At 38.3% G+C, this 24,641-nt stretch overlaps 1 protein-coding gene across 2 annotated transcripts in view; it reads left to right on the top strand.

Annotated features, from left to right (window-relative positions):
• Positions 1 to 17,373, top strand: part of TAF1B (TATA-box binding protein associated factor, RNA polymerase I subunit B) — a 44,546-nt gene extending 27,173 nt beyond the window's left edge. For both annotated transcript variants that reach the window (XM_031056482.1, XM_031056481.1), the window contains exons 9-15: positions 5,453 to 5,600; positions 7,636 to 7,813; positions 8,118 to 8,164; positions 10,915 to 11,005; positions 11,459 to 11,529; positions 13,444 to 13,669; positions 16,708 to 17,373. In XM_031056482.1, coding sequence (XP_030912342.1) covers positions 5,453 to 5,600; positions 7,636 to 7,813; positions 8,118 to 8,164; positions 10,915 to 11,005; positions 11,459 to 11,529; positions 13,444 to 13,669; positions 16,708 to 16,936 — 990 coding nt within the window. In that variant the 3' untranslated portion in view covers positions 16,937 to 17,373. The remainder of the gene's footprint in view (positions 1 to 5,452; positions 5,601 to 7,635; positions 7,814 to 8,117; positions 8,165 to 10,914; positions 11,006 to 11,458; positions 11,530 to 13,443; positions 13,670 to 16,707) is intronic.
• Positions 17,374 to 24,641: the final 7,268 nt, after the last annotated feature.

The following is a 24,641-nucleotide window of genomic DNA, read 5'->3' as shown; positions in this document are numbered from 1 at the left end:
TGAGTGTAAATTTCACAGTTAATACAGTTATTGTTTCTACTGTCAAGTCTTTTATGCAATCTGCATGCACTGTGGCTGCTGTCATCCCACATCAGGCTCATGCTGCAGATGACCAGATATATCTGAACCAGTTGAGCAGCAGAAGCAAAGTAAGGTGAGCCAGGTGCCATAGAGAACTTGACTGCTCTGCTCATTATTGGTACCTGATTTTACCTTAGGTAAATGTAAAGCCAGCTCAGGTTCCTGGGAATGTTTGTTTCAATCCAGGCAGCATTCAAAGATCTTTATACACACTAGGGCAGCCATTTGGTTTATTATTTTTGCAATAAATATATTTTATTTTATGAGCATGCCCTGCTTTACACAAGGATTGAAGCAGAATTCTGGATTGTGTTGCAAAAACCCATTCCTCAACCCTCATAACTTATTTTCCAAACCTACAAGTTAAATGGCTTTATTAATCCATTTCCTGGTAAGTTTAGTACACTCTTTTGCAAACTCAGTCTGAGTTGAATTTGTCATCTTAAAAATGATGAAGCCTTGCATATCCAACTCTAAACATTAGAAGATTCCCTAAGATTTACAAAAAGCTGATAATGAAAAAATGAGTCAGATCTTATTAGGTTCCAGTATTAAATGATCATTAAAGAAATCCCTTGGGAAAAATGTCTAGTGTGGAATATAAGCAGCAGAAAGTAGGTAGAAATTCAGAGAATTGTGCAGGCATGGGGAAAAAAGGGTCCCAGGATGGAAATTCACAGGTAGAAGGATAAGGAAGGGAATTGTGCTGCAAAAAAAGTACTGAACAGGAAAGAAAGATGAAAGGGAAAAATATAAAATGAAGAATTTAGAATAACTGTATAATTATTTATTTTCAGAAATAATAGAACATTATCATTATAACATAAGCTGAGTTGTGAATATTGTGAATATGTAAGTAATGGGATATTGTCCTGACACGGGTGAAGGAATTGGCTTACACAGTTATCCAAGAAGAGAGTCAGTCAGACCACATTTAAAACAAGAAACTATGGAGCCTGCAAATTGTTCTAGAAAGCCAGCCAGTGCATACTGTTTTCTGCTTGTTGATCAGCAATATTCTGATATTGTCCAAACAAGTAGGAGAGGCTGCAATCTTGGCTTACTCAAAACAATTACCTGTTACTTGATCTGATTATCATGCTAATAGTTTGGCTCCTCTGCTCCTGAAAACCAGTTTGTTGTTTTCTAATACAGGTGGAAAATGCCATGTAACTTTGAAAGATAAAGGCAACTGATTTAAATAGTTTAATGAATAGTTATCATTATGAAAATCTTGTTATAGACACTTTTTCACTGACTCAATGATGTGTATTTTGTTCTCCTGTGCTCAGGGGGGCAGGGGAAAGTACTCTTAAGTAGTACTAATCTTCTATACTGCTTTCTGGAGTGACCTTATTTGTCACATGTGGGAATAAGAGACAAATATTTTAAAAGCAAAGCTTAAGAAAAGGTCTTGGCAACCTCTGTAGCCCATCTGGACAAGTTACAGACTCTGTCAGCGTTGTTGATCAGTCTTGGAGGAATCCCAGCTTGCGAAACACCTGAAAAGGCTAGCAGGTGGAATAGCTTTAAAAGGGTTTTTTGTCAGTCTTCCTGGAATTATTAGGTGCCCTTAAGGGTTTGTAACTTGAGTTTTATATGTGGTTTTTATTGTGTTTCCCAGGTTCCCAAAACAAGGTGAGAGCTTAGTAACTTCATGTGGTGATGGACAGGGGAGTTGTCCTAATATATACCACAGAAATACATCTTGAATTTTTAAATTTATGATTGGATAAGTGAAAGTTATACTTGGAGGGTGTGTGGCATGTGATCTAACACTGTCCTCTATTGTCCAAGTACTCCTCCCTTGGGGTTTAATCATGGGTTGCTGGAGGCAGAGTTTTTTAACTGAAGGAGGGAGGCCCTGGCTCTGGATCTTGCTTTCCTAGTGGATTTGCTGGTTGACTTCCAGGGTAACTTGTTTTATCAGGTTCTTTTTTTTTTTTTTTAATAGAGATACATAGCTGGGTAGAAGGTGGTAATTTTTATTAATTTTGAGGCTGCTTGTTTACAGCATCTTTCTTTGCCTTAATATTGTCTCAAAATTTGCTGTTTTGGTTCTGTGGAATTTGGAAGTTCTTTCTCTTTTAACGCTCCCAATATGTTTGAAATTTGGCAGAATAAACGATTTTTTGTGTGAACTCACAGCTCTTTCAGAGTTAAACAGAGTATGAACAGGGCATACAGTGACTGGTGAAAACAGCCAGTGCTTGGTTATTGCAGAAACCCTTCAGTGTCCTTAGCCCTGACCTTTCAGCCCTGTGCTGTGTCCCAGGCAGGTGTGACCTTGTGCTGGATGCAGCTGTGCTTGCAGCTCCCAGTTCCAGAGGTGACTGTGCTGCTGGAAGCAGGGGTTCAGTTCAGCCTCCCCATCGTGGCACAATGCTGGGACTACTACAGGGAATGTTTTTGAGTTTAGGCTTTAAACCCTGGGAAACAGCAGTTGATTTGGTTGATCTTTATCTTCTGTTAGGATGCACAGTCCAAGTGTGTTCAGATCTCTTATGAACACACATCAACAAAGAACAGTTTTTGTCTCTTAACACTGTTCTAAAAATAATCCAAGTGGTAGCTCTCAGTCTTAATTTTTATTTGTAGTTTTTATACCACTTGTTTGCCTTCAGAAATAAAAGCACTGGTTGTCATTGCAAAGCTAAGCATTCTCGTCATTGCAAAGCTAAGCATTCTCGAGCCATTTTGAAAAAGAACCAAATTGCCTTCTGTAAATTGCAAACAAAAGCTTTGAACCAAAAGCAGATATTGGGCAGAGGGAAGGTTTGATTGACCAATACCTAGGATGGGAAAGCTGTCTCCTTGCCCTGGTACAAGGAGGGAAGCTCAGGTGAAAGGTGATAAAGGTGTCTATTGGAGTCCTCCAGTTAAGATCTATATTCCTTAAAGTAGCTCAGTGTCAGATTAGACTTTGGATAACTCTGTTGGTAATAGTTTGATGTTTGAGAATGGGAATGCTTCAAATGACTAAATTCCCAGTGTCTTCATTTATTTTCACCTGTGATATATTATTAAGAAGCTACTAATTCAACTGCTTTTCATTAGGGGAAAGCATATTTCCTTGCTATCTAATTATGAATAGTATTCATGTAATGTTTTTATTTGAATTATGTGGGACTTTAATTTTTCTCCCAGTACACTCAAGAGAAGTTACATATGATTCAGGTTTTGTTCCAAGATGAGTTTGGTATTCAATTTAGCACTGCTTTTTAGAAGGAATGGGAAGTACTGTGAGCCTGGTCTTCTGCAGAGCTCTGGTAGTGCAAGTTTTTCTTGTTTCTCAAGATAGTCCTGGAGCAGTCTGAGCCAATTTTAACACTGTTTAGAAACTATAATGAACATGATACAACTTCCTAACTGTTACAAAAAGTTACATGTGTAATAGTAGGTGACAGTAGAATTATTCATTTGCCTAAGCATGTGTTCATGCAAGTCTGAACTGCAATCTGTGGGGAGATCATTTAAAAAGAGACAGTGTAATGTTGGTAATCACTCAAAACAAAATTTGAGCATTGGCTACAGAGCTTATATTAAAATAAATGAAGGCAAATTATTGAATAAAACTACTTTAGGTCACATCATATCTTGTTGTAAACACAGTTACTCTGTTTGTAATCTGAATCAAAAAAAAGAGCAGAAGCCTGCATTCACTCTTCTTCAGTAAAGTTTTGAAGCTGTGCACAAAATGTAAAGCCCTGCTAAGTTTCTTTTAAAGGAAGGTTCCATATGTACAAATTGACTTTATAAAATATGAATACATGATAAAGTGCTCTGCTGAGTTAGAAAAATCCCTGGCTAAGGCAGAAGAATCATTGCTTTTTATACATTTAAAATGGTAAAGTAGCCTGGACAACTGAAATTGTTGCTTTTAGAGGTAAATTCAGGTAATCATTTTAACTACAGAAAATTAAGAATATTTAGTGAAACAGCTCAGGTATTGTGAAATGAGGGTCAAACCTTAGATCCATACTTATGCAAACTCCATGTCCTGCTGAGTTCATTATGAATAAACATGTCAAAATCTTGCTGTAATTTATATTCTCCTATAGCAACAAACCTCAGTACAAATTGTGAGAACTTTCTCATGCACCCAATGGTTTCAAAAAGAGAATTTCAGATTTATAGTCACTAATAAATATGCAAATATGGAATTTTTTTTTTAATTAAATAACATGAAAGATTCTGTGGAAGGGTTCTAGAGGATGTGGGCCTGGTGCTGAATGGGAATATGGTCACAAAGACCAAGGAGAAGGCTAAAGTGATGCTTGCGGGTTTTTTTGCCTCAGTTTTTAAGAACCAGTTTAGGAAATATGTGAATGAAGTGGACATATGAAGGTTCATGAGCTGTGATGAGGTGCTGCACAAGTGTTGAGGCAACTGGCTGGTGTCCCTGCAAGGTCACTGTCACTAAGATTTGAGCAGTTCTGGTGACTGTACAAGTCCTCAAGGGAGGCAGGGCATCCTTCCTCTCTACCTGGCACTTGTGAGATGCATCAGGAGTGCTGGGTGCTGCTCTGGGCTCCCCAGTAGAAGGGAGGCATGAATGCAGTGGAGAGAGTCCAGTAAAGGGATCTCGAGATGGGGGAGTGGGGCCTGACAAATGAGGGGAGCTGAGAGCACTGTGACTGTTCATCCTGGAGCTGGAGCATATTCAGGGCAGGTATGATGTGGCACCTGCAGGAGGCTGCAGAGGAGGAAAACCAGATCCTCCGTAGTGCTATCCAGTGACTGGATGAGAAGAAAAGGGCACAAATTGAAATACAAGAAATTCCATTTAGGTGTAAGGGGAAACAAAATCTTTTTTCCTTTGTACATTGGAGTTGGTGAAACACTGTAGCAGATTTCTCACAACCCTTGGAAGCTGCCATCTGTGGAGATGTTCAGTATCTGACTGGATGTGGTCCTGGGCAGCCTGGTTGAACTGACCTAAGCAGGGGCTTGGACCCAGTGGTCTCAAGCAGTCCCTGCCAGCCTCCACCTTCTGTGCTTCTCTGACCTCTTAGCTCTTTAGACAGTTCACCTTCAGTTGCATCTCTATTGGTTTTTTCCCAAAGCTCTTAGTTTTGGTGCATCTGGATGCATAATGAGCATTTCACAAGAAAGATGGTGAGGTGGTGGGAAATCTAAAGCAACTTTCTGGTTTTTTCCTTTTGTATTTCATGCGATTTAAAACTAGCAGTTTGTCTTTGCAGTACTGTAATCTGACTCCATTCTTACATGTGTGTTTACTCAGTGTGCTAAAAGAATCTGTATGGATAATCCTGTATTAAACAATTCAGAATTTAACATCAATAATTTTAAATAGTTAACAAATATAGTAATAGAGCAAATGTATAACCCCTCCAATCCTGTCTTGCAGTCGTGGCCTGTATATGAAGAAGTATTCAACAAAATGCATGAACTTGCAGCGTTTTTAGACCTGCCTCGTTTTCCAGATATAACAGAAAGCTGCTTTCTTCATCCAGACATGCTGTGCATGAAGTACTTGATGGAAGCTAATTTACCTGGTAAATATTTTCCCTACCCTGAACTGATAAAATTTTTTTGTGGTTTATTAAACTCTAGCAAAAAGGCTTAAATTACTACTTCAAAGTGCCTGCTCTTTTCCTTCTAATTTATTCCCATTTCAGTTTGAACTGAAAGATATTCTTTCTATAGAAAGCACCTTCCTCAAACATTTAGAGTACATGTTATGGGCCCAGATATGCAGGGGCACTCTGATGTTGGCTCTGTAAGGCTGTGGAGTGGATACTTCATTTTAAATCTTTCAGTATCCATGTGAACTAAGAGGCACCTGTTGAATTCATGTGATGTATTAACCTCAGCTAAATGATTCATGTAGTTGGGACCTGGTTGCATAGCTCTGAAATTCTCATATGTAGTAATGGATGTATATTCTTTAACAAAGACTATATTTTGTGTATTATATAATATTGTATATTACTATTTATTTTAATATTAATTGATGGTGTGTTACAGATCAGCTTCTGTCTCACTTGATTTACATTTTAGTTCTGAAATGATATATAAGTATTGACTTTTTTTGACTGTCCTACAATGAAGTCTTGAATATTGACTTGTCAAGAAAGACCAGTATGTCCTAGTATGTGAACTCTCTGTTAGGTTACCATATTTTCTGTCAAATACCATTGTGACTGAAGATGAGTTACACAGACAAGTAGCCTGTAAATTTCTTTCTCAAAACATTCCAACAGTTCATAGTAGGGGAGGGAGTTATTGTGTTATTTTGCAGTTAGTTACAATGAATAAAAGTGTTTGGCTTTTCTATTTAGTCACAATTGAATGGAGAGATGATAACCAAAAGGTTTAGGGCTAAAATTCTGGAGTGGTAATTCTGATTTTGTAGTTTTACGCCAGTGTTGTGATCCTATAGAGGATTGCATTATTTTACAGATCGTGAAGTATCAATTGAATCAAAAAAAGGCTGCAAATTTGTTATTTTCAGATCTTTTACAGAGAAATGCAAAACTAAGTACTCTTTGAAAGTTACTGCAAAAGAGGAATATATCGCCCTTTTCCGTGCAACTTAGATTTTTATCATGTATAAGCATTTTTTTAAAAATTGAAAAGTGCTGCTGCTGTTGTCTAACAACTCCTAAAAAAAGGCAATGAATTGGAGGTGTTAAAGAACACTAAATACCAACTAAGAGACTATTTTATATATCTGAAATAAAACTAAATATGCTTCTAGTATTTATAAGAAAATTTAGTTTCCACTTTTTTTCTAACTTTTACTGTTATGTGCGAGAGGATTGAAAACAGGTTCCTACTGAACTCTTTGTAAGCAGCAAGAGGGTATAAATACAGCTGGATTAAAGTTGTACTTAGTCATACATTGCTAACCTTTGTGGAATCTGATGGTGATGTAATCAACTCCTGTATTTCTTGCTGAACAGGAAAGGTGAGAAATTTGGGGATTTGTATCTGTGAAAAATAAGCAGAGTAATAAGAGCCTGTATAGATAGGCTGCTGTGTACCTTGTGGGGCTGCAGCTGGATCTCCCTGGCACAGCTTCTGCTGGGGGAGCAGCAGTGCTGCCCTGCCACCGCCAAACTGCTCTCCATGCACAACCAGCTGCTTTACAGCCAGCCCTGCTCCTCCTCTGTGCAGGGCTGATTCCTGCCAGGGCTGTTCAGTCAACAGGCAGGAAAAAAGTTTGTGACAAGTTTTTTGCTTTTGGACTTTTTTTTTTGAAAATATATTTATGTGGATTTGCAATAGGCTTTCCTGCAAGAATATTCAGGATGATCTCACTATATTATTCAAGTAACATCAAAGCACTATTAAATATGTGACTTTTTTATTCTCCATATGAATATATAATAGGTCACAAGTGTTTTCCATGTAAGCACAGTGAAGGTTGCCTAGTATTTTTAAAAATACTCCTCAGCCTGAAAAATACAGCTGTCAAATGGTCCTAAAAGACCTAAGCAGTGTTTTCCTCAAATGCCCATCATATTTGCCCTGTAAAAATATTTCTAGCTTGTCTTAACATTTTATATTTTTATTTATGTTAATCAGATGAATTGCATAATTGGACTTGTCGAGTGGTGAAAAAGATTGGTATTGGAGAAGTGGATTTCCTGACTCTAATGCCTGGAAATAAGTCAACAAGAAAAGTGAAATATGATGTTCTTGCTGCAGCAGTTATTGTAGTTGTGCTCAAATTATTGTTTTTATTAGATGATCACTATGAATGGTAAGTGTACAGACAAATCTGTAGCAACCCTCAAATTTCAAATAGTGCAAATGCTTGTCTCCGATTGTTCTTTCTTTAGAGTTAAATTTATACTACTGGAATTTCACTTATCTTCAGTAGCTTAAACCATACACTTGAAGGCATTTTAGACATGGAATATTAATTATTTTTAAAATTCATTGGGTTGTATCTGATATTTGGAATAAAATTAGGATGACATTTTTGTCTGTTGTATTTGAACTTCATGTGAAAAGTGCAGTATTTGGATCTACAAAACAGCCTGATTTTTAAAATTTTTTTACAGGTTACTTTCAGAGTTTGCTGAAGAAAGAAATAAAAATAACACAGAAGGTATATAAATATTCTGGTAGAAGTGGTGTTATGATTTGTAAGCGAAACTGTTTTGCAATCAGGGTTAGAAAGACTTTTCTTATTGATCATGAAATTGTGGTTTTGTCATTCATTAAGGGGGAATTTTATTCAGAGAAAAGAGTAGATCCTGTTCATGTAAAATGGCCTCAGTGTACCTGCACAATTCTTTTTGTTTGGGATAGAGGAGTTTGGTACACATTTTGCTGGGTGCCTCTCTACTTCTGCTTGTGCATGTTTGCCTCTTGGTTTAGAGTTTTATGTGTGGTAGGTGGAGATGAATGGATACGCCGTGAAAAGGGAGCACACTTTGATCGTAAATAGCAGATACTTACTAGGGGCATTAAACCACATTTATGATAAAATCCAAACTTGTTTAGTCTTGTTAAATAAAATGTCTTAGTGTGTAACATATTTCAGATGTAATCTAGTTTCTTAGTCCAAATAATCCTGAGAGAGTGTGGAAAAGCTAGCAGCAATTAAGATGGAGAAGATAATGGTGTGAACATGGTTCTTTGAGGGCAGAAAGACCAAATCAAAGATTAGAAATCTTCAGGAAGATGTTCCATGGCCTGATCCAAATCACAGTTGAAGATAAGATCCAAGATGTGTTGCAGTTTATCTGTAAGGCCTTTTATCCAGTTTTGGGTCATTCTGACCCCTCTGATGCTTTGTTTAAAATCTAGGTCCATAATAAAATTACAGTGTTAGTCATGTGTGAGCTCAATTACTGCTCTAACTAGAGGCATCCCTGTTAACTAAAACTGGTAATTTTCACATTAAGGTGGATACACAAACTTATGGTGGATTTTTTTATTTTCCTTTTTACTTCCCTTGAAAACTTCAAGTACATGATAGTGGCAGGAGTGGGGAGTTGTGCAACTGCTTTACAAGCTGAGGCTCATTAATATCTTAATGGGGTTTCTCCCTTATTAACAAGTCTCATTGCCCTTGGGAATTAACAGCTCATTCTTTGCCCACTTTTTTACTTTAAAATCTGCTGGTGCAAATGATCCATGTGCTGTGTTTTGTTGTCCCTGTGCTTAAGATGTCGGGGTGATGGTGAGCAGCTGCACAGAGGAGTTGATGTGAGAATTTCTGTTAGATGACTGATCAGTGCCAGAGCTCAAAACTGCCTCTGGCATTTTCCCAAAGTTCGAGTGCTTAAATGAATAATGGTTAATACCGAGTTTTAAAGATTCAATTTATGTTGACTCGACTCTCAACTTAACTATCCATTCTCTAGTCATTTTTTTTTAATTAAAAATAGTATTTCAGCTCCTACATTTCTTCAAATCACCCTGGAAGCAGTACAATAGATAGTTATAGTTACCTACTGTGTGTGTTCTGTGAACTGCACACATCCACAATATGGGTTTTGTTCAAATAAAAGGTGATTGAGATATATATAGATGTATATGTATGTGTGTATCAGAGCTGTGTATTTTCCAGTCAGCTCAGCTACATGAATGTCAGACCAGCAGTACTGGCCAGGTAAAGGGTTATTACAGTGTAGCATCACGTCTCTGACAATGGGTTTGCATGTGACAGATGTTAATAATTCATACAAAGTTTAACACCAATTTCTACCACCTCCCACACTGCTCTCCCAGCAATTTAGAAGTATTTACTTAAACCTCAGGGTTTAAGGAGTTGATAAAAGAAGTTGTATCCAGACCTTTGAATTTCAAGGACTGCTGAGGGGTCTTTGTTCCTTTCATGCGTCTCTTGCTTTTTGAGACCATCTATGATTTTAGAATCTAGACATTCTGAGGCAGGATAATACAAACAGCAGAAATGCAAATAATACAAAAGGTACATAAGTTTGATTGTAAGAACAGTGTATGCACCTTCAGGAGAGTTTGAACAGCTGGCTGGCAAAGCTGAGCATGACGCAAGCATCGCATGCAGTGCAGCTCGGGCCATGGGGAAATGCAAAGTCTGGTTCATTCACAATGCAGATATTCCACCCACAGGGATAAGAGTTGATTATTTTTAAATATATAAGTCTATACCATATTTCTTTTTTGAATTCTTATACTTCCTGTACCCAGTTGGTCTGCTTCAGTCTTGTGCCTCTTCGGAGGATCAGTGATAAAGGTGCTGCTAAATGTCCTATGTCTTCATGTTTTTTCGTGTGCTGGTAAATACTTGTTCACATATCAACAAGTGAAATTCCTGTGCTCCAAACCATGAGAGGCTGATATGAAGTGAAGACCATTGTCTAGTTTATCTTTCCAACCCTGTAAAATTTCATAGGCAGTGGGATAGACAGTGGGGAGCTGGTGAAACTATGTGAAATTTTGCATCTGATGTTCTTTAGATTTTATTTGTTTAAACTTAAGCTTGATGCATAGTTTCATTAATCCCTTGAATTCAACTTTGAAACAGTTGAAGGCCACTCCATACAGTGGAGAACTAGTTGATTTGGTAGAGAGGAGGTAGTTTCTAGGCTTACCTTTCCAGAAAAGAGGGAAAAGGTTTGACTTGTGCTAAATCAATGAAACCTAAGATATGGGGCTTCTTTGCACTTCCTATGACATGCTGTTCTTTCACTCCATTTCTGTGTTTCTCTTTCTTACAGAATTATTAGATCAACTATCTTTTCTTTAAGCGTATAGCATTCGGGTTAGTTTGTATACAGGTGCAAGATGCAGGGTCTAACTGCCTGGAGACCTTCTCTGTCATTTCTTTCATTTCTTCCCAAACTAAAATGTGTATGTTTTATTCAGGAGGCCCATATTTTGAGTTCAAGAAGTGGTATGAGGTGGTAAAACATTCCTTGGATGTGGAGCAAAAGAAACTGGATGAAGAAAAAGCCAAGTAAGAGGTTTATAAGTACTTCTTTTTTAAGGTAGACAGTTCTGTGTGAACTCCTGATCCCTACAGAAATAAAAAAAAGTTAGAAATTTGTTCCACATATCCATTCACCAAGCTTGAGTGAATAGAATGACTAAATCACTGTTTTAATTTTCTATTTATACTCATAAGCTTTATCCAGGTTATTTATTAAATGCTCACTTACTGTGAAAAATAGCTTATACAGCTGAACAATTAACTGATTACAGTAGATCTAGGCTAACATGCCTTGGTTTGCCTGCTCAGAAAAAGATTTCCTTTATATGTTGGAGGGGCAGTGGCTCTTAATAGCACTAAACATTAGATTATTTTGATTTTAATTTAAAACTTTAGCAGTATTTGTAATAAGTCATTATTCATTTATTCATTTGGTCTAGCTTTCTTTTTGTTAACAATTCTTATGTCTCTTACTGGTAGGTATCTTTGGAGATGTGAAAAGCCATTGTTTTATTCAGTCAAGAATAAATCTAAAGTTCTAAAGAGAAGACGTGAGTAAACTTTGCTTCTTTTCAGCAACACAGAAATCTGCTCCAACTTTTCCTATGATAGATCTTCAGCTGTGACTGATAACATTAACATCTTGAAATATTTTGTCTCCTCTCTTTCATCTCTGGGTACAATTAATGTAGTACTGTTTTACAACCCGTGGCTGGAATTTTTCAAACATGCACAGCTGAAACTGCCTTTGCCAGTCTTCCCAACACCCTACTGAGCCATGTCTCAAAATGAGTACTCTTGTCCTCATCTTCTCTAGTTTGCCTTTATATCACTGTTCCTCGTGAGTTGTCGGTCTTCTGTAGCTTTCCTGTCTGTTTCCTCCTTCAGTTTCTTGAATGCTTTGGTATGAATATCCCAGTATGTCCTTTAGTAGATCTTGCATGTCCCTCTTCTCTCCCATTCCTTGCAATCCTCTGCAGAAAGCAAGGAAGGCTTTACTTGCATAGCCAGCAGCATGTGGTCAGAATGCAGGTACAGCTGCTGAATTTTAGTAGCTCTGGAAGTACTTGTGAGAAGTTTCTGGGGTTTGTGTTGACATAAAAGCAAAGAAACAAAACCACAAAACCCCAGTTGTCTGCAGAAATAAGGAAAAGCAGAATTTTTTTCAGCCAAATTAGATCTGGAGTTCTTCATTCTACATTTTAGGTTATCCAGAAAGCAGCAGGTATTTGGAAAGAGATATTAAGTATGGCAAGTGGTATTTTTCCTTTTATATGTTCTTTCAGTTTCTGGAAGTGACTGGTTCAGGGACTTCTAAAGAAGTTGTATAATCCTATTTGGTTTGAATTACACATGTTGGATTTCTCCTTCAAGAATGCAGTGGGGTTTTTTCCAAGTACTTACTCTTCAAAATCGTGTTGGGGTGATCCTGCAGTCATGTCAAGTTCCATGGAAAACCATGTTTAGATGTATTCATTTGAAGCTGATTATTTACTCAGATGCCCTTTAATTCCTGTATTTATAGGATAAAAGATTCCTCTTCTGGCTCTGCTTCTCTTGGAGCTAGAAAAGGACCACTTAGATTACAGAGCTTTATCATAATGTTGTGAGCAGGAATATCACATAATTGCAACTGGGCAGGATTAATTTTAAAACAAATGTACCATAATAGAGACAGTGCTCTAGGACACTTATGTGCCAGGTACAGATTTTCAGAAACCTTCCTAAACCTTTGATTTTGATCATAGATTTTAGTGTAATCTTGAAAGATAAACTTCCCAGTACTTGGATTATTTTAGGAGGTTTTTTTCTGTGGGCTTTTTTTTTTAATTTCAATACATGAATGAGTTAATTTAAATACAGCTCATAAAAAGAAGTTAAAGCTCCAACAATGTTTTTTAACCTGCTTTTTATCCTAGAGAAACAAGGCATAGGCAGTCATACAGTGTGGGCTGATCTATCATGATACCTTCTTTCCCTTCTCAGCCTCAATAACTTAGGAAAGCTTGTCGTTCATCCACCAGCAGCAGGCAAACATGGACTGGGGTTTTTTTGTTGTTGGGGTTTTTTATCAGTTGAAATTTGCACCATGAAAAGCTTAACCTTCAATCCGTGTATGTATGAATGTGCTTTCTATCAGCATAAAAATCCTGGCAGTATCAAATGGATTTTACAGGTTTTACCTGCAGCAATGTTTTAGAGTGCCCCACTACTAATATCATTAGGTATAAAAGACATGGCATTTTGAATTACGTTTCAAAATGTTTCACTAAAAGCTGCAAAGAGGGTGGCAGAGATAACCTAGAGACTTCCAGGATTTCTCAGTCTTTCATGCTGAGGTAAAAAAAAAAAAAAAAAAAGTAAAAAGCACAAATACCACATTTTCTTCTTGTATTAGTCACCTCTAAACAGTATTATGGTATTTAGTACTTTTACATTTGTTTCTTTTGTTTCTCTTTGCACAGAAATGGTTGTGAACTTACAAAATCAGTTTGGCAAGCTGTCTGGTTCAGTGCAACGTGCTGAAAAGCCAAATCCATCAAGTTTTCAGTTAAGTTGGTCTGAAGAAAACACAGATGGGAGTTGTTTTCACGGGCATAGCCTGAAGGGAGTTTTGCAAGAAAAAAGGGGTTTACTGACAGCCATGAACCCTGACTATTGGCTGTGTACAGTTAAACTATGTAATGAGAAGTAAGTATTCACATTTTTGCTAAATACATTTCAGAAAGTTCTCCTGAAAGTAAAGTCCTGTACATATATTTTTGCAAATGACAAATACAGGGTGTGTGCACAGCTATGTGTTCACATACAGTTACAGTCATTTCTGGAAAGGGGTGTGTGAGGAGTGGATAGTCTTGGACTGTGAGTAGACGAACTGTAACATGAAGAGTGATCAAAATGACCTTATGAGAAGGCAGGAGATGAGACAAAATCAACAACTAGAGTCACATGGCAAGAGTAGCAGCTAGTGCAAATACTCACTTCATTTCTTTACAGTGTTTTATAAAAATATTTGTGGTGCAGCTCTCCAGAGAATGGAAAAATAGTCCCATTCCTCTCCTCCCTGGCCTCTAAAAAAGCACAGAAAATTAATTTTCTAAATCACTATACTGATTTTTTGATGGCCTTAATCACAATGACTTCTGGATCATATACCAGACTTTGGTTCTGCTGTTGGTTGTATTATGAAACCCTAATCCAGAAGAGGAGTGTACTAGTGGAATATCAGTGAAGAAGATCAACTCTGTAGCTGGCTTGGAGTCTCCTGAATTTCTCATGTATGCTATTGGAAGGTGTTTTTTTTTGAAAGAAGATTAGGTTATATTCATGTGAAATGAGTTACGTTCATTTGTCTGCTGAGTAACATATGAAATCTTTATCTGGTATATAATTTGAAATGATATTCAGAGATCAATACCCCCTATGCAGTCTTAGTGATACGGTCCTGATTTTAAAGCATTCCATTCCCTTTGAGAATAGCTGGGTTTTACGAGTATGCTGTTTTTTCTGTCCTTCAGTGGATTTATTTGCTTATCTTTATTTTCCTTTTCACGTTACTTTTCACATACCCACAGTGACATAAATGGGTTGGAATAATGTAAGCACAGTGTTACATTACAAGAGGTTTGGTTATATGGATTCATTCTTTTGTATGAATAAGAACTTTTTTTTTTTAAGGGAGTAGAGGTAATAATCCTTTTACCACAGATTTGCGTAAATCTTATGTACACATTGAATGAGTAGATATTTTGGTGTATGCTTGTGTGAATAATCTTCCATGCAAAGTCTGTTTTTAAACCTACATTTTCATATGTAATATATTAAAATGTTAATGGCAAACTGTCCTAGCCTTCATGAAACAAGATTTGAATTTAAATTCTTACCGGTTAAATTTCCCATTATATCATTTGCAATGCAAGTATTTAAGTATACGTCTGACACTTACTTAACATTGGAAAACAACATGTACTCCCTCAGATATGAGGGTTTATCCTCTGTGTATGTAGAATAGAACTAAAAAAAAAATCTTACAAATTCTCTTTATTTAAAAATCAGCATGGCCTAACAGGACTGCTATAATGCTTTATTCCTGGGACTAAAGTATAATTACAGTGTGAGCAAAGCTGAGATCAGTCAAATCATTGGTGAAATGCTTTTATGTTTTATCTTAAAACTTTGTTTTAAACTGGATTCTAAACTGATTTACTGTTCTATTTATTATTTTCTATTTTTCTATTTATTATATTTTATCTAAACTATTTGCTATTACACTAAGTCTTTAGGTGGCAGGAGTTGTACTCAGTGTTCATAAATGTCTTTTCTAAGCTGAAGGACTGTATAATTCTATACGTGATGAGGTACTACAGTGTATGAAAAATGTTGTAATGCTTTTGGGGGGTGTCAGGTAGGACAGAGGATGGGATGTATGGCATGAGAGACCTAGTTGCAGGTTTCCAATGTGCCAGACTTTGGGAGGCTTTGAACAGACTGTGCTCCCTGAAGTGCAGCTTGCCTAGCACTCAGGACGGGTCTGGCTGTTCCTCCAGTTTGAGGTAAAATGGAAATGTTTGCTGGGCCAGAGGGAGCAAGCAAATGACTTTATAGTCTAGTAATTAGCACACTTACCTGTAAATTGGGACAGACAGATCCCAGTCGTTGTTCTGGTGAATATTTAAGACAGCTGCTCTGAATCAGACACAGGGAACATTTAAACTGCTTCTCCACATCCCAAGGCAGTACTAGTAAGTTAGAAGATGTATAGGGTTTATAGGTGAATATGGCACCTGAACCCCCATATCAATGTACAGTGTTTTTATTTAAACATTGAAACTTAGTAGTATTTTAAACTAAATTTGAGCCTTATCCAGTTTGGTGTTTTTCCAATCTAAGTTGGTGAACTTAATGTTTACAGAGCTATCTCTGCAGCTCGTCCTCTGTGTCATCTTCTGTTCAGTCTGAAACTTGTTACTAGCAAGTCTGGTCTGCTATTTTCATTATATACTTCATCAATAAAATCACCTCATCAGTTTCAATAACACTTTGACCACAAAAGCTACAAAATAATGAAGCAGAAGGCTGCTATGGCACTAATTACTTGCTGTTGACCTCATCAGTGTTTGCTCGAGTGTTACCTATGTTACTCTTTTACTCCATTGACTTAATTTAGCTTTTCTCTCTTGTTTCTAGACATGTAGTTTGTATTTAGCACACAAAGGCAATGGACAATAAATGAATGGGTTATTATCCCATGACATAGTGTCAGGAAGATGAGAGGGGAACCCTGTGGAGAGAGAACAGAGTAGAGAGCCTAAGGTGTCTGAATTGGATAGTCTTAGAAATTTAAAAGATAGGGTGAGGTAGTCATTTTAATACTTTGCTACATTTGCTAAAAGCTGGAAGAACAAACAGTGATTCCATTTAGTCCTGAAAGGCAAAAAACATGTTCTTTACCTGGCTGAGTAAGATCCAGATTCATAGTGCAAGAAGCTATAGTGGCTTTCTCTTCTTAGGGTGTTTGCACCACCTCTGAAGATATCTTGGTTCAGTCCTATACTTCATGGTTTTCCAGGAGTCGATCACAGGAATAAACACTGTAAACTAGAATTGTGATTTATGCTGTTGGTAAAGTGTAAAGTTTGTCTCTAATTACAGTTTAATATATAAATGCTAGCTAAATACTGAATGCACTTGTAATTCAGGGCTGTTGTTTTCTCCCCATTTCTTTTCAGATTGTGTGGTCATCTGGCTCATTACAGAGAAGTGGAGTTTCCCCAGAGTTACCATTTTGTGTTAGGGTTGTTCTCTTTTCTTCTGAGGATTCAACCCTCTTATATCCATGACGAGGTGTGTATGATAGAACACAGACTTTTTAATAAAAAACTCTGTAAAAAACTAAAATACAACACAGTGCTAAGGAAGTCAAAAAGGCCTAAAACCTCCAGTATTAAACCCATGTAAATTAGTTGGTTGGATCCCAAACCATGGTATTACATCTGAACTTCCACTGATTCTTTTGTCTCATGGACATTTTTTGTACAGATAGGAATGCTGAGATCTACTACTGTACTTCAGTTTTAGTGTCATTTTATCTATAATTTAAGTCACCGTTACTGGGAAAGGAAACTGCCAAGGAAACTGTTAATGACCATTTATTTCATTAATTTGCATCAGAGCCAACAGGAAGCTGTGAAATTACCATTTTTTGGGGCATAATTGTACATATTTTGAGTGTACTGGACATGACATTAGCATCTAATTACATTGTGATATTTTGCAATTAAAATACCTATTTTTTTACCTACCATTTTATGACAGTAAATATATTTCTAGAAAATAATGTTTATTTTGTTTTTAAATACTATGTTAACAAATAAAAGAAGCAGTTGTTTAATGTTGTCATTGCAGTGAGTTTTTTCTTTATTATTTCTAGACAGCATTCCAGTTGTTCTGGAACAACTCTGGCACTGTTTTCTACATTTCCTTGCATACTGTATATTTCCCAGTCTCTTGTTGTGCCTGAGACTCTCATTTAGGTTAACACCTTTCAGGTCCAAGTTCCACTTCAGGCTTCACAGATTTTGCAGATACTTTTGTACCTAGTATAAAATCTGATCCTAACTGCCGGGTCCTCCTGTCATTCTTCTTTTGCAAGTCTACTGTTAAAGTCTTGAATTTCTTCTGACCACTTTATAATACTCATCTTCAGCAGCTTGTGCCCTGGCCATTCCACCAGTTTCTCATGCTGGATCTTATTTATGCACCGTGTTTTTATACTGTCCCAGACGACATGTAAATGAAGTTGGGTGCTGCCACTACATGAAAGACACCATAACAATATAGATACATATGTTGAACCTAGATGCTGTGTAGATACCCAGATGAATAATGCTGCTTTCAGCTGAATGAAATTAAAGCCATCATTTCCAACCATCAGTACAGAGTACAGAATTTACCAAATCTGTTTGATCAAAACCAACAACTATTTCTTAACATCATTATAATTAAGAAAAATGGTGCCTGCAGACTTGACAAAGAGTAATGACTTCCTCCCTGAGCAAGGGCTTCAGTGAGATGTAATCTGGGAGGGTAATCAGTTCAGCGAGTAGATTGCAAAGGGTTTAAACCATGAAGTTGTTTAAAAATTGGGAACAGGTGAATGGTGGGAGAGGTGATGTGCCCTACCTGTCTGGAGCAAGTGATAAAGTATTTCACATACAAGCGGGGCAGACAGGACTATTAAAAGTAAGTTTTAATAGTTGCATGGAAATACTGGCAAACCAGGCGGCTTTGCTGGCTCAGTAGAGGCAAGGAGGTAATATGGTGTCCTGATTTGGGGTGATGCAAAAGGCAGAGTTTGGGTAAAAGTTTTTGCTTTTTCAGGTATTTTAATTAGTTATTGCAGCACAGGGATTTAAAGCAATGGTCCTATAAAGTGACTAACAGGCAGATGAGAAGGGATAGTTTTAGCCATACAGCACTAAACTGTGCTTGATGTGGGAAGAGGAAAGAGACTGAATTATTACTTGATTGTATGTGTTAAGAGATTTCGTAAGTGGGCACAGGGTAGTATGTCTAAATCTATTGCCATGCTGTGCTAGATACCTCAGACTTCTGGCGAGGTGTGTCTGAACTGGTGTTTACATTAGTGAACTTGGAACATACCAGGTTAAATCGCCTCTTGTATCTGTGTTTGTGTTTTAAAATTAGCCATTACCTATTATGTTTGACTTCACCTGAGTGAATTACTAATATTTGTACGTATTTGGTAAAGTTAGTGTTTGTACTTTACTAGATGAGTATTTGTATCAGTTAAAAATCTACAGAAGTGTAATACACATTGTCACTCTTTTCAGCAGTGCTGGCTCAAATGACCAAAAGCGTCTCATTCTTTTGACTGTAATATCTGTTAAAGTTTTGAATTACCTATCTAAAAGACACCTCAGTATACATAAAGGATTAATTTAATTCAGAAGTCTTTATTTGAAGGACTTGCGTACTTAATTATAGGTAGAGCTTTCTTCTAAAACTACTGTAGCAGTAGAATCTGAGCTTCACAAATTAAAAATACTGTGCTCATTGTTACAAACATAAGAAAGCTCCTTTAGATGTTAGGCTAAATTAAGGCTGTACTTTAATAAACTGGCATAAAGCTTGCAGTTAATCATCAAGAGCCGTGTGCCTTCTGGACACATAGGCTAAGAGTCAGATTTAAAATAAAGGGTGTGCCCCAAAAATGCTTTTTGCTCGTTCTATGCAGTTTAATCAATCAACACTTGTGTTGGAGTAATGGTGTTTAAGAAGCTGACAAGGCCCAGGAGAGCTCAGCTACTTCACCCAGGATCAGGCACTCCTGGGCCAGCTGCTCGGAGCGCAGTGAGCAGCAGCCAGAGGCGGGGCGGACAGACAGCTGCGGGCATCGCCGCAGGGCCGGGTGTCTGCGCAGCACAGCACTTCCAGTCGCCTCTCTTCGGCTTGGAAATTACAGCTCCTTTCTGTAACTAGTTGCTGAAAGTGTCCAGGTAAAGCTCAGCTACTTTTTTTTGTACTTAATCCCGTGTAAATTTTGAGTAAAAGAGGCTCCCCTTGTTTAGTTTCTTACTCTAAAATTTGAATGACAGTTCTTAAGTATATAGATAAAGGCAAATGGGGGTTTTAGAATAAACTTTTTAAACAGTATATACTGAGAAGACTTAATTAATTATTAACTTAGACAATAGCAAATCAGTTATTCTAAGATCTTTATGTGCCTTCTAAAGTGAATTTTCACTTTTTCCTACTTTATGTCTTAGGGGGGAACAAAAGTGTGTTTAAATGGGCAAAAGTAACCTGGCTTTATGAATTCTACTAAATGCAAGCTTTCTGTTGTTTTGCTGGAGAAATACAACAAATGTTTCATTTTCTTTTGAGAGGCACAGCCTTCAGCAGAATTGGTATTTTACCCTTAGCAGTTTTTCACTACATCAGTGTGTCTGTGTTCTCAGTACGAACTTAATCTCAGTCAAATACATTTTTCTTTTCAAAGTGTTGCCGTTGTCCAGACAGGAAGAGGAGGTTTTTGACTTACACAGAGTGAAGGGCCTGAACCTGATTTAAGCAGAGAATGAGAATCGGCAAAGCCCAATGCCTGTAAGCAATGCTAGTCTAATTTATTTGCCATTGTGTATTGCATAGGCTTCACTGCAATTTCATCTTTTCTAACCCATTTTTAGCACAACCCCTGACACAATCGTGTAGAAGATTTAAGAAAATTTCATACAGTATTGCAGGCAAGGCAATGAGTATCTTGCTTTCTCATAATGTCTTGGAAATCTCAAAAGTCCCTTCCTCAAATGGCTTTTCTCCTGTTTTGGACAAATAAGACTTTTGCTTGTTCTGAATAAAAAAATTCAGGCTATTGTAATAAGTTGTCAAGAGGATAGTCTTACAGGGCTGCGAGGAAAAGAGCCAGGACCCACAGGGCCTTTGGGACAGGTAAAGTCTGGATATGTTAAATCCCCACATAAATCCCCAAAGGTGTCTGCCCCCATCTGCCCTTTCCCCACGTCAGGTTGCGTAAATTATTCTTCACAGGTGGAGAAAAGTCAGGATGACTCTGTGTAATGAATCTTCTATTTTGATCCCAAATTGAACGGGCTTCCCAGCACATATGGTTGTAGATATTTCCTGGCTGAGCATGTTTGTGTGTGGGTTGGTTACAGCAGCGTCTCTCGCTGCATTTGTCCTTGTGCTAAATGCAGGATGCTTTCCAGCATCTCCTCCACAGTTACTGGTCCTGTAGCTCCTTATGTGTGAAGCTCTTTGTTCCTGGCCAGGTTAGATGAGGGAAAGCATAAAGGAGATGCCAAGATGTGGAAACAGGCATATGTGAAAGATCTTTCACTGCTCCTTTTGCTAGGATGCTGCTGAAATGGTGAACAAGAGTAAGGATTAGCAGGAAGCTGTGTCCTCATGTGAGGTTACTGCTGCCCTTGTACAACTGCTCATGGCAGCATTTCCGGAGCCAGAACACGCCTCCCCCGCCCTCAGCATCTACATTCTGCCTTCAGCAGTACATCAGGTGTTTTAGAACAAAATACAAGCACTTGCCTCTGGTACTCTCATACGGCTGCTCTCTGTTATAGGAGTACTTTCTGTCAGCTCACAGACCATCCCATTGTCCCAGCAGTGGCTTTGCTCACCAGCTGCAGACCCTGCCATAGCTTTGTGACAGTGTCACCAAGCGTGTTCAGTGCCTGTGCTGCGATCCTGGGGTGCTTCTGCCATGCTGTGTTGATATAAAATTGTGGCAAACAGTTGTTTCCTGAACTGAGACCCGGGGCATTCGTAACTCCCAACTGGGCAGCTGCGTGGCTTCTGTGCTGCGGAGCAGAGTGGGTTGGGCAGGGAACAGTGGGCAGCAGAGGAGCTGCACCCACTGTCCTCTCACAACACCAGTGTGGGCCCGTGTGGCAGGACCCATGGGCGCAGCAGTCAGCCCCAGAGGGAGCACAGTATCGACCAAAGGTGATAAGTGCTCAGTGAAACTCATGATGTGCTAAAGATTTTATCGTCAATAAAATTTTAGGTTTTAGGCTGACTTTTTGTAATATATAGGCTGCTGCAAAATTGGTGAATTTATATTGTAGTAAATTCAGAGTGTCGTCAGTCTGGCTGATGGAACTACATCTCTTTACCCTGAGTAGTTTGTAACTACTTGAACTACTTGACTTGTAACTAATTTTAACAAGATTTACATTATCTTTAGGGATAAATACAGAATCAAAAGGGAAATCTTTAAGGAATGTTTGCAAGATTGCATATAAGGATATGACTGAAGTGGAAAGCAAACTGTTTCTTTGTTTGATATTTCACATATTGTGCTTTCATTTATTTTATACCTTGTTTCCATCTCTTTCTTACAAGGCATTTCCAACTTCCTTTTCCACTGTCACTGGTCTATTTCTTTCCCTTGTGCCTTCTTTCACCTCAGTTTTACGTTTCCACTGAGTTTGTGGAAACTCTCTTTGGGCTCTTCTTTTTTTTTTTTTTTTCTTTGTTTTGTTTTCTTTTGTTTTGGTTTTAATCTCGTTAATGTCTTCAGGCTTATTCTGCAAGGGTCAGTGATCAGCTTTGGGCTCACTTTTCCAGGTCTATCCTTAGCAACTACAGGCCTGTTGGCAGAGAAGGAAAGCTTGCCTGGTGTGCTGTGTAATGGAAAGCATAGGAGCTTCCTTGCTCTTTACATCCAGCTCTGCAGCCCAGCTGTTGTATCTTAGGGTTTCAGATTAAGCAAAAAATATCTTGTTTTGACTCCCTGCTGTGTTTTGTGAAATCAAAAGTACTGCCACAAACCTGATGCAACTTGTTTGTTTATTACACAGGTGTGAATGACCAGAGCATATAGATGATAATTATCAGGTATGAGATTTTAAACTCATATTTGTTAGGTAAGTCATAACAGTAGCTAATTGTTGTCCAGAATAAATCCCAGTTTCTCTACACAGCAATGTCAAAAGACAGACTGGGAAGAGGGGCAAGCATGATGGGACAGTGCTCAACCTGATGGGTGCCAGTGAGTGTGGTGGGGTTCCTTCTGTGTTTTGAGTGGGATTCATTTAAAAGGAAACAAATGTGTGAAGAGGGGAAGGAGAATGCTGAAGGAAGGACTGAGGCAGAGGGAGAGGTTAAGGGAAGGGCATGAGAGGTGGAAGAGAGCGGTGAATTTGAGGTGAAAGGGCTGAGAGAAGGAAGAAGTTGGAGGAAAGGCCAGTCAAACCGGGCAAGGGAAGTCCTGCCAGAGCACTGCCCCACCAGGCTGGCATGGCTTTATGCCCCAGCCAAAGCTCTGCTAAATCCCTTTGTGCTACTTTCCTGATTTTACTTGGTGGTGATGCAACCCAGTTAGTGACATCACATAAATACACCTACAAGTGGTGTTGCAGAGTCTAGATTGTGACCGGCAGATTAGTCAGCGGTGTCACAATCCAGTGTTTATATCATTGTCTCCTGAATGTGGAAGCGATTGCTATGGTGATAACTAAGTTTTCATCAGTGGATCAGGCTGTTAAGAAAAGGCATCCCTTTTGCAGAGACAAACAGCTTTGAGTTATTTGGAATAAAGTCATGGTAAACTCAAGTTAAATAGAAATATCAAGTGTGGCACATCACTAAATTTTAGCAGTTGCGGTGCAATATAAACACGTGACTGAACTCCAGCAAGTCCTGCATCTGGGTCACCTATGGCTACAGGGCAGTATTAGATTTTATTGTTAATGAAAAGTGTGCCCCTGTGCCAAAAAGCAGCTGTTGTGTCTGCACATCCCAGAATTCTATGAACAGAAGCAGGGAGCATGAGGAGTGAATGGCGCCCGAGAAAGTCAGCAGTCCTTCCGAGTACTTGCGATTTTGAGCTGCTTTTGTAATTTGTATCGGAAACAAAGCAAGTTATACTTGTTTGAAAAAATGTAACTTTCCAACCTCTTAATCAGATGACTGTATTTTTTTCTTACGCGAGATCAGATAAGAAATTTCTTCTATGTAATCTTGAATTACATTTTAAAGATGGGTTCAAAATATAGAATAGTTTTTATTGCATGTCATAAAAAGCAATTTACATCAGTTCATTTCACTTTGTAGAGCGAGATCCTACTTCAGTATTGGTATTTATCTTTTGCTATCCTCATGGCAGTGTTTGCAGATCCAAACAAAGCATTTTGTTTTTAGAACACTAACTGTAATCCAGTCAGAGGATATTAAGCAACTTCCAGGATTAGACCCTTAGTTAAAGTTTGTCTTCAGTTTCATATTTCCTTTGGTTAGTTGGTTGAATTGTTCTTCTATAATTTTGCATTGGAGTAAATCCTGTACAAATAGGGAAGAGATTTTGACCTAGAAGGAGAGACCTCTTATTAGTGAGCATGCTTTTAAATTACAGTAGCTATCTGAAGCATCTTGACATATGATAGATAGTGCTGTTGCTATATGGGTTTGATTCAACTTGTTACTTAGACAAGCAACCTCCCACCCCTATTTCTCAAGGAGAAACTCGAGATCTGATTTAACTTCATGCATGCCAGTTTGAATAAATCTGCTGTTTGTGATGCTGCCGTTGGTGTTACACTGGAGCATTTTGATGCAGTTTCAGCACTGACCACATTGTAAGTGTCCCTTGTTCCCCAAACCCGGCATCATCTGACAGGCAACGAATAACACATGGATCTGTTGCCCTTTAGCAGCTGGTGCCGTGCTTGTGCAAATTCACAGCATCAATTAGGTTGGAAAAGATATCTGAGATCATCGAGTCCAACCTATGACCAAACACCATCCTGTCAGCTAGACCAGAGCACTCAGTGCCACATCCTGTCTTTCCTTAAAAACCGCCGGGACAAGGAGGCCACCACCTCCCGGGGCACCCCATTTCGATGTCTAATCGCTCCTTCTGCGAAGAAATTCCTCCTAATGTCCAACGTAAACCTTCCGTGGCACAGGTTAAGACTATAGCAAAGACAATTCGTATGATTGTGGCGAGTTTAGGTTTTCCTATAAGTGGGTGTAGTCCATGAAAAAGAAATAAAGTTACATGGGAGGAGAGAGAATGAGAAGGGAATGCCATTTTTAGCGCGGGAGGGATACCCGGCTGCTCCCGGCCGGTCCCCTCGCTCACTCGGGGCTCTGTCCCGCCGCC

This window comes from Geospiza fortis, unplaced genomic scaffold, assembly GCF_000277835.1.
Source record: "Geospiza fortis unplaced genomic scaffold, GeoFor_1.0 scaffold81, whole genome shotgun sequence".
Lineage (NCBI taxonomy): Eukaryota > Metazoa > Chordata > Aves > Passeriformes > Thraupidae > Geospiza > Geospiza fortis.
The sequence above is the reverse complement of the archived record's forward strand: the minus strand, read 5'-3'. Positions and strand labels throughout refer to the sequence as shown.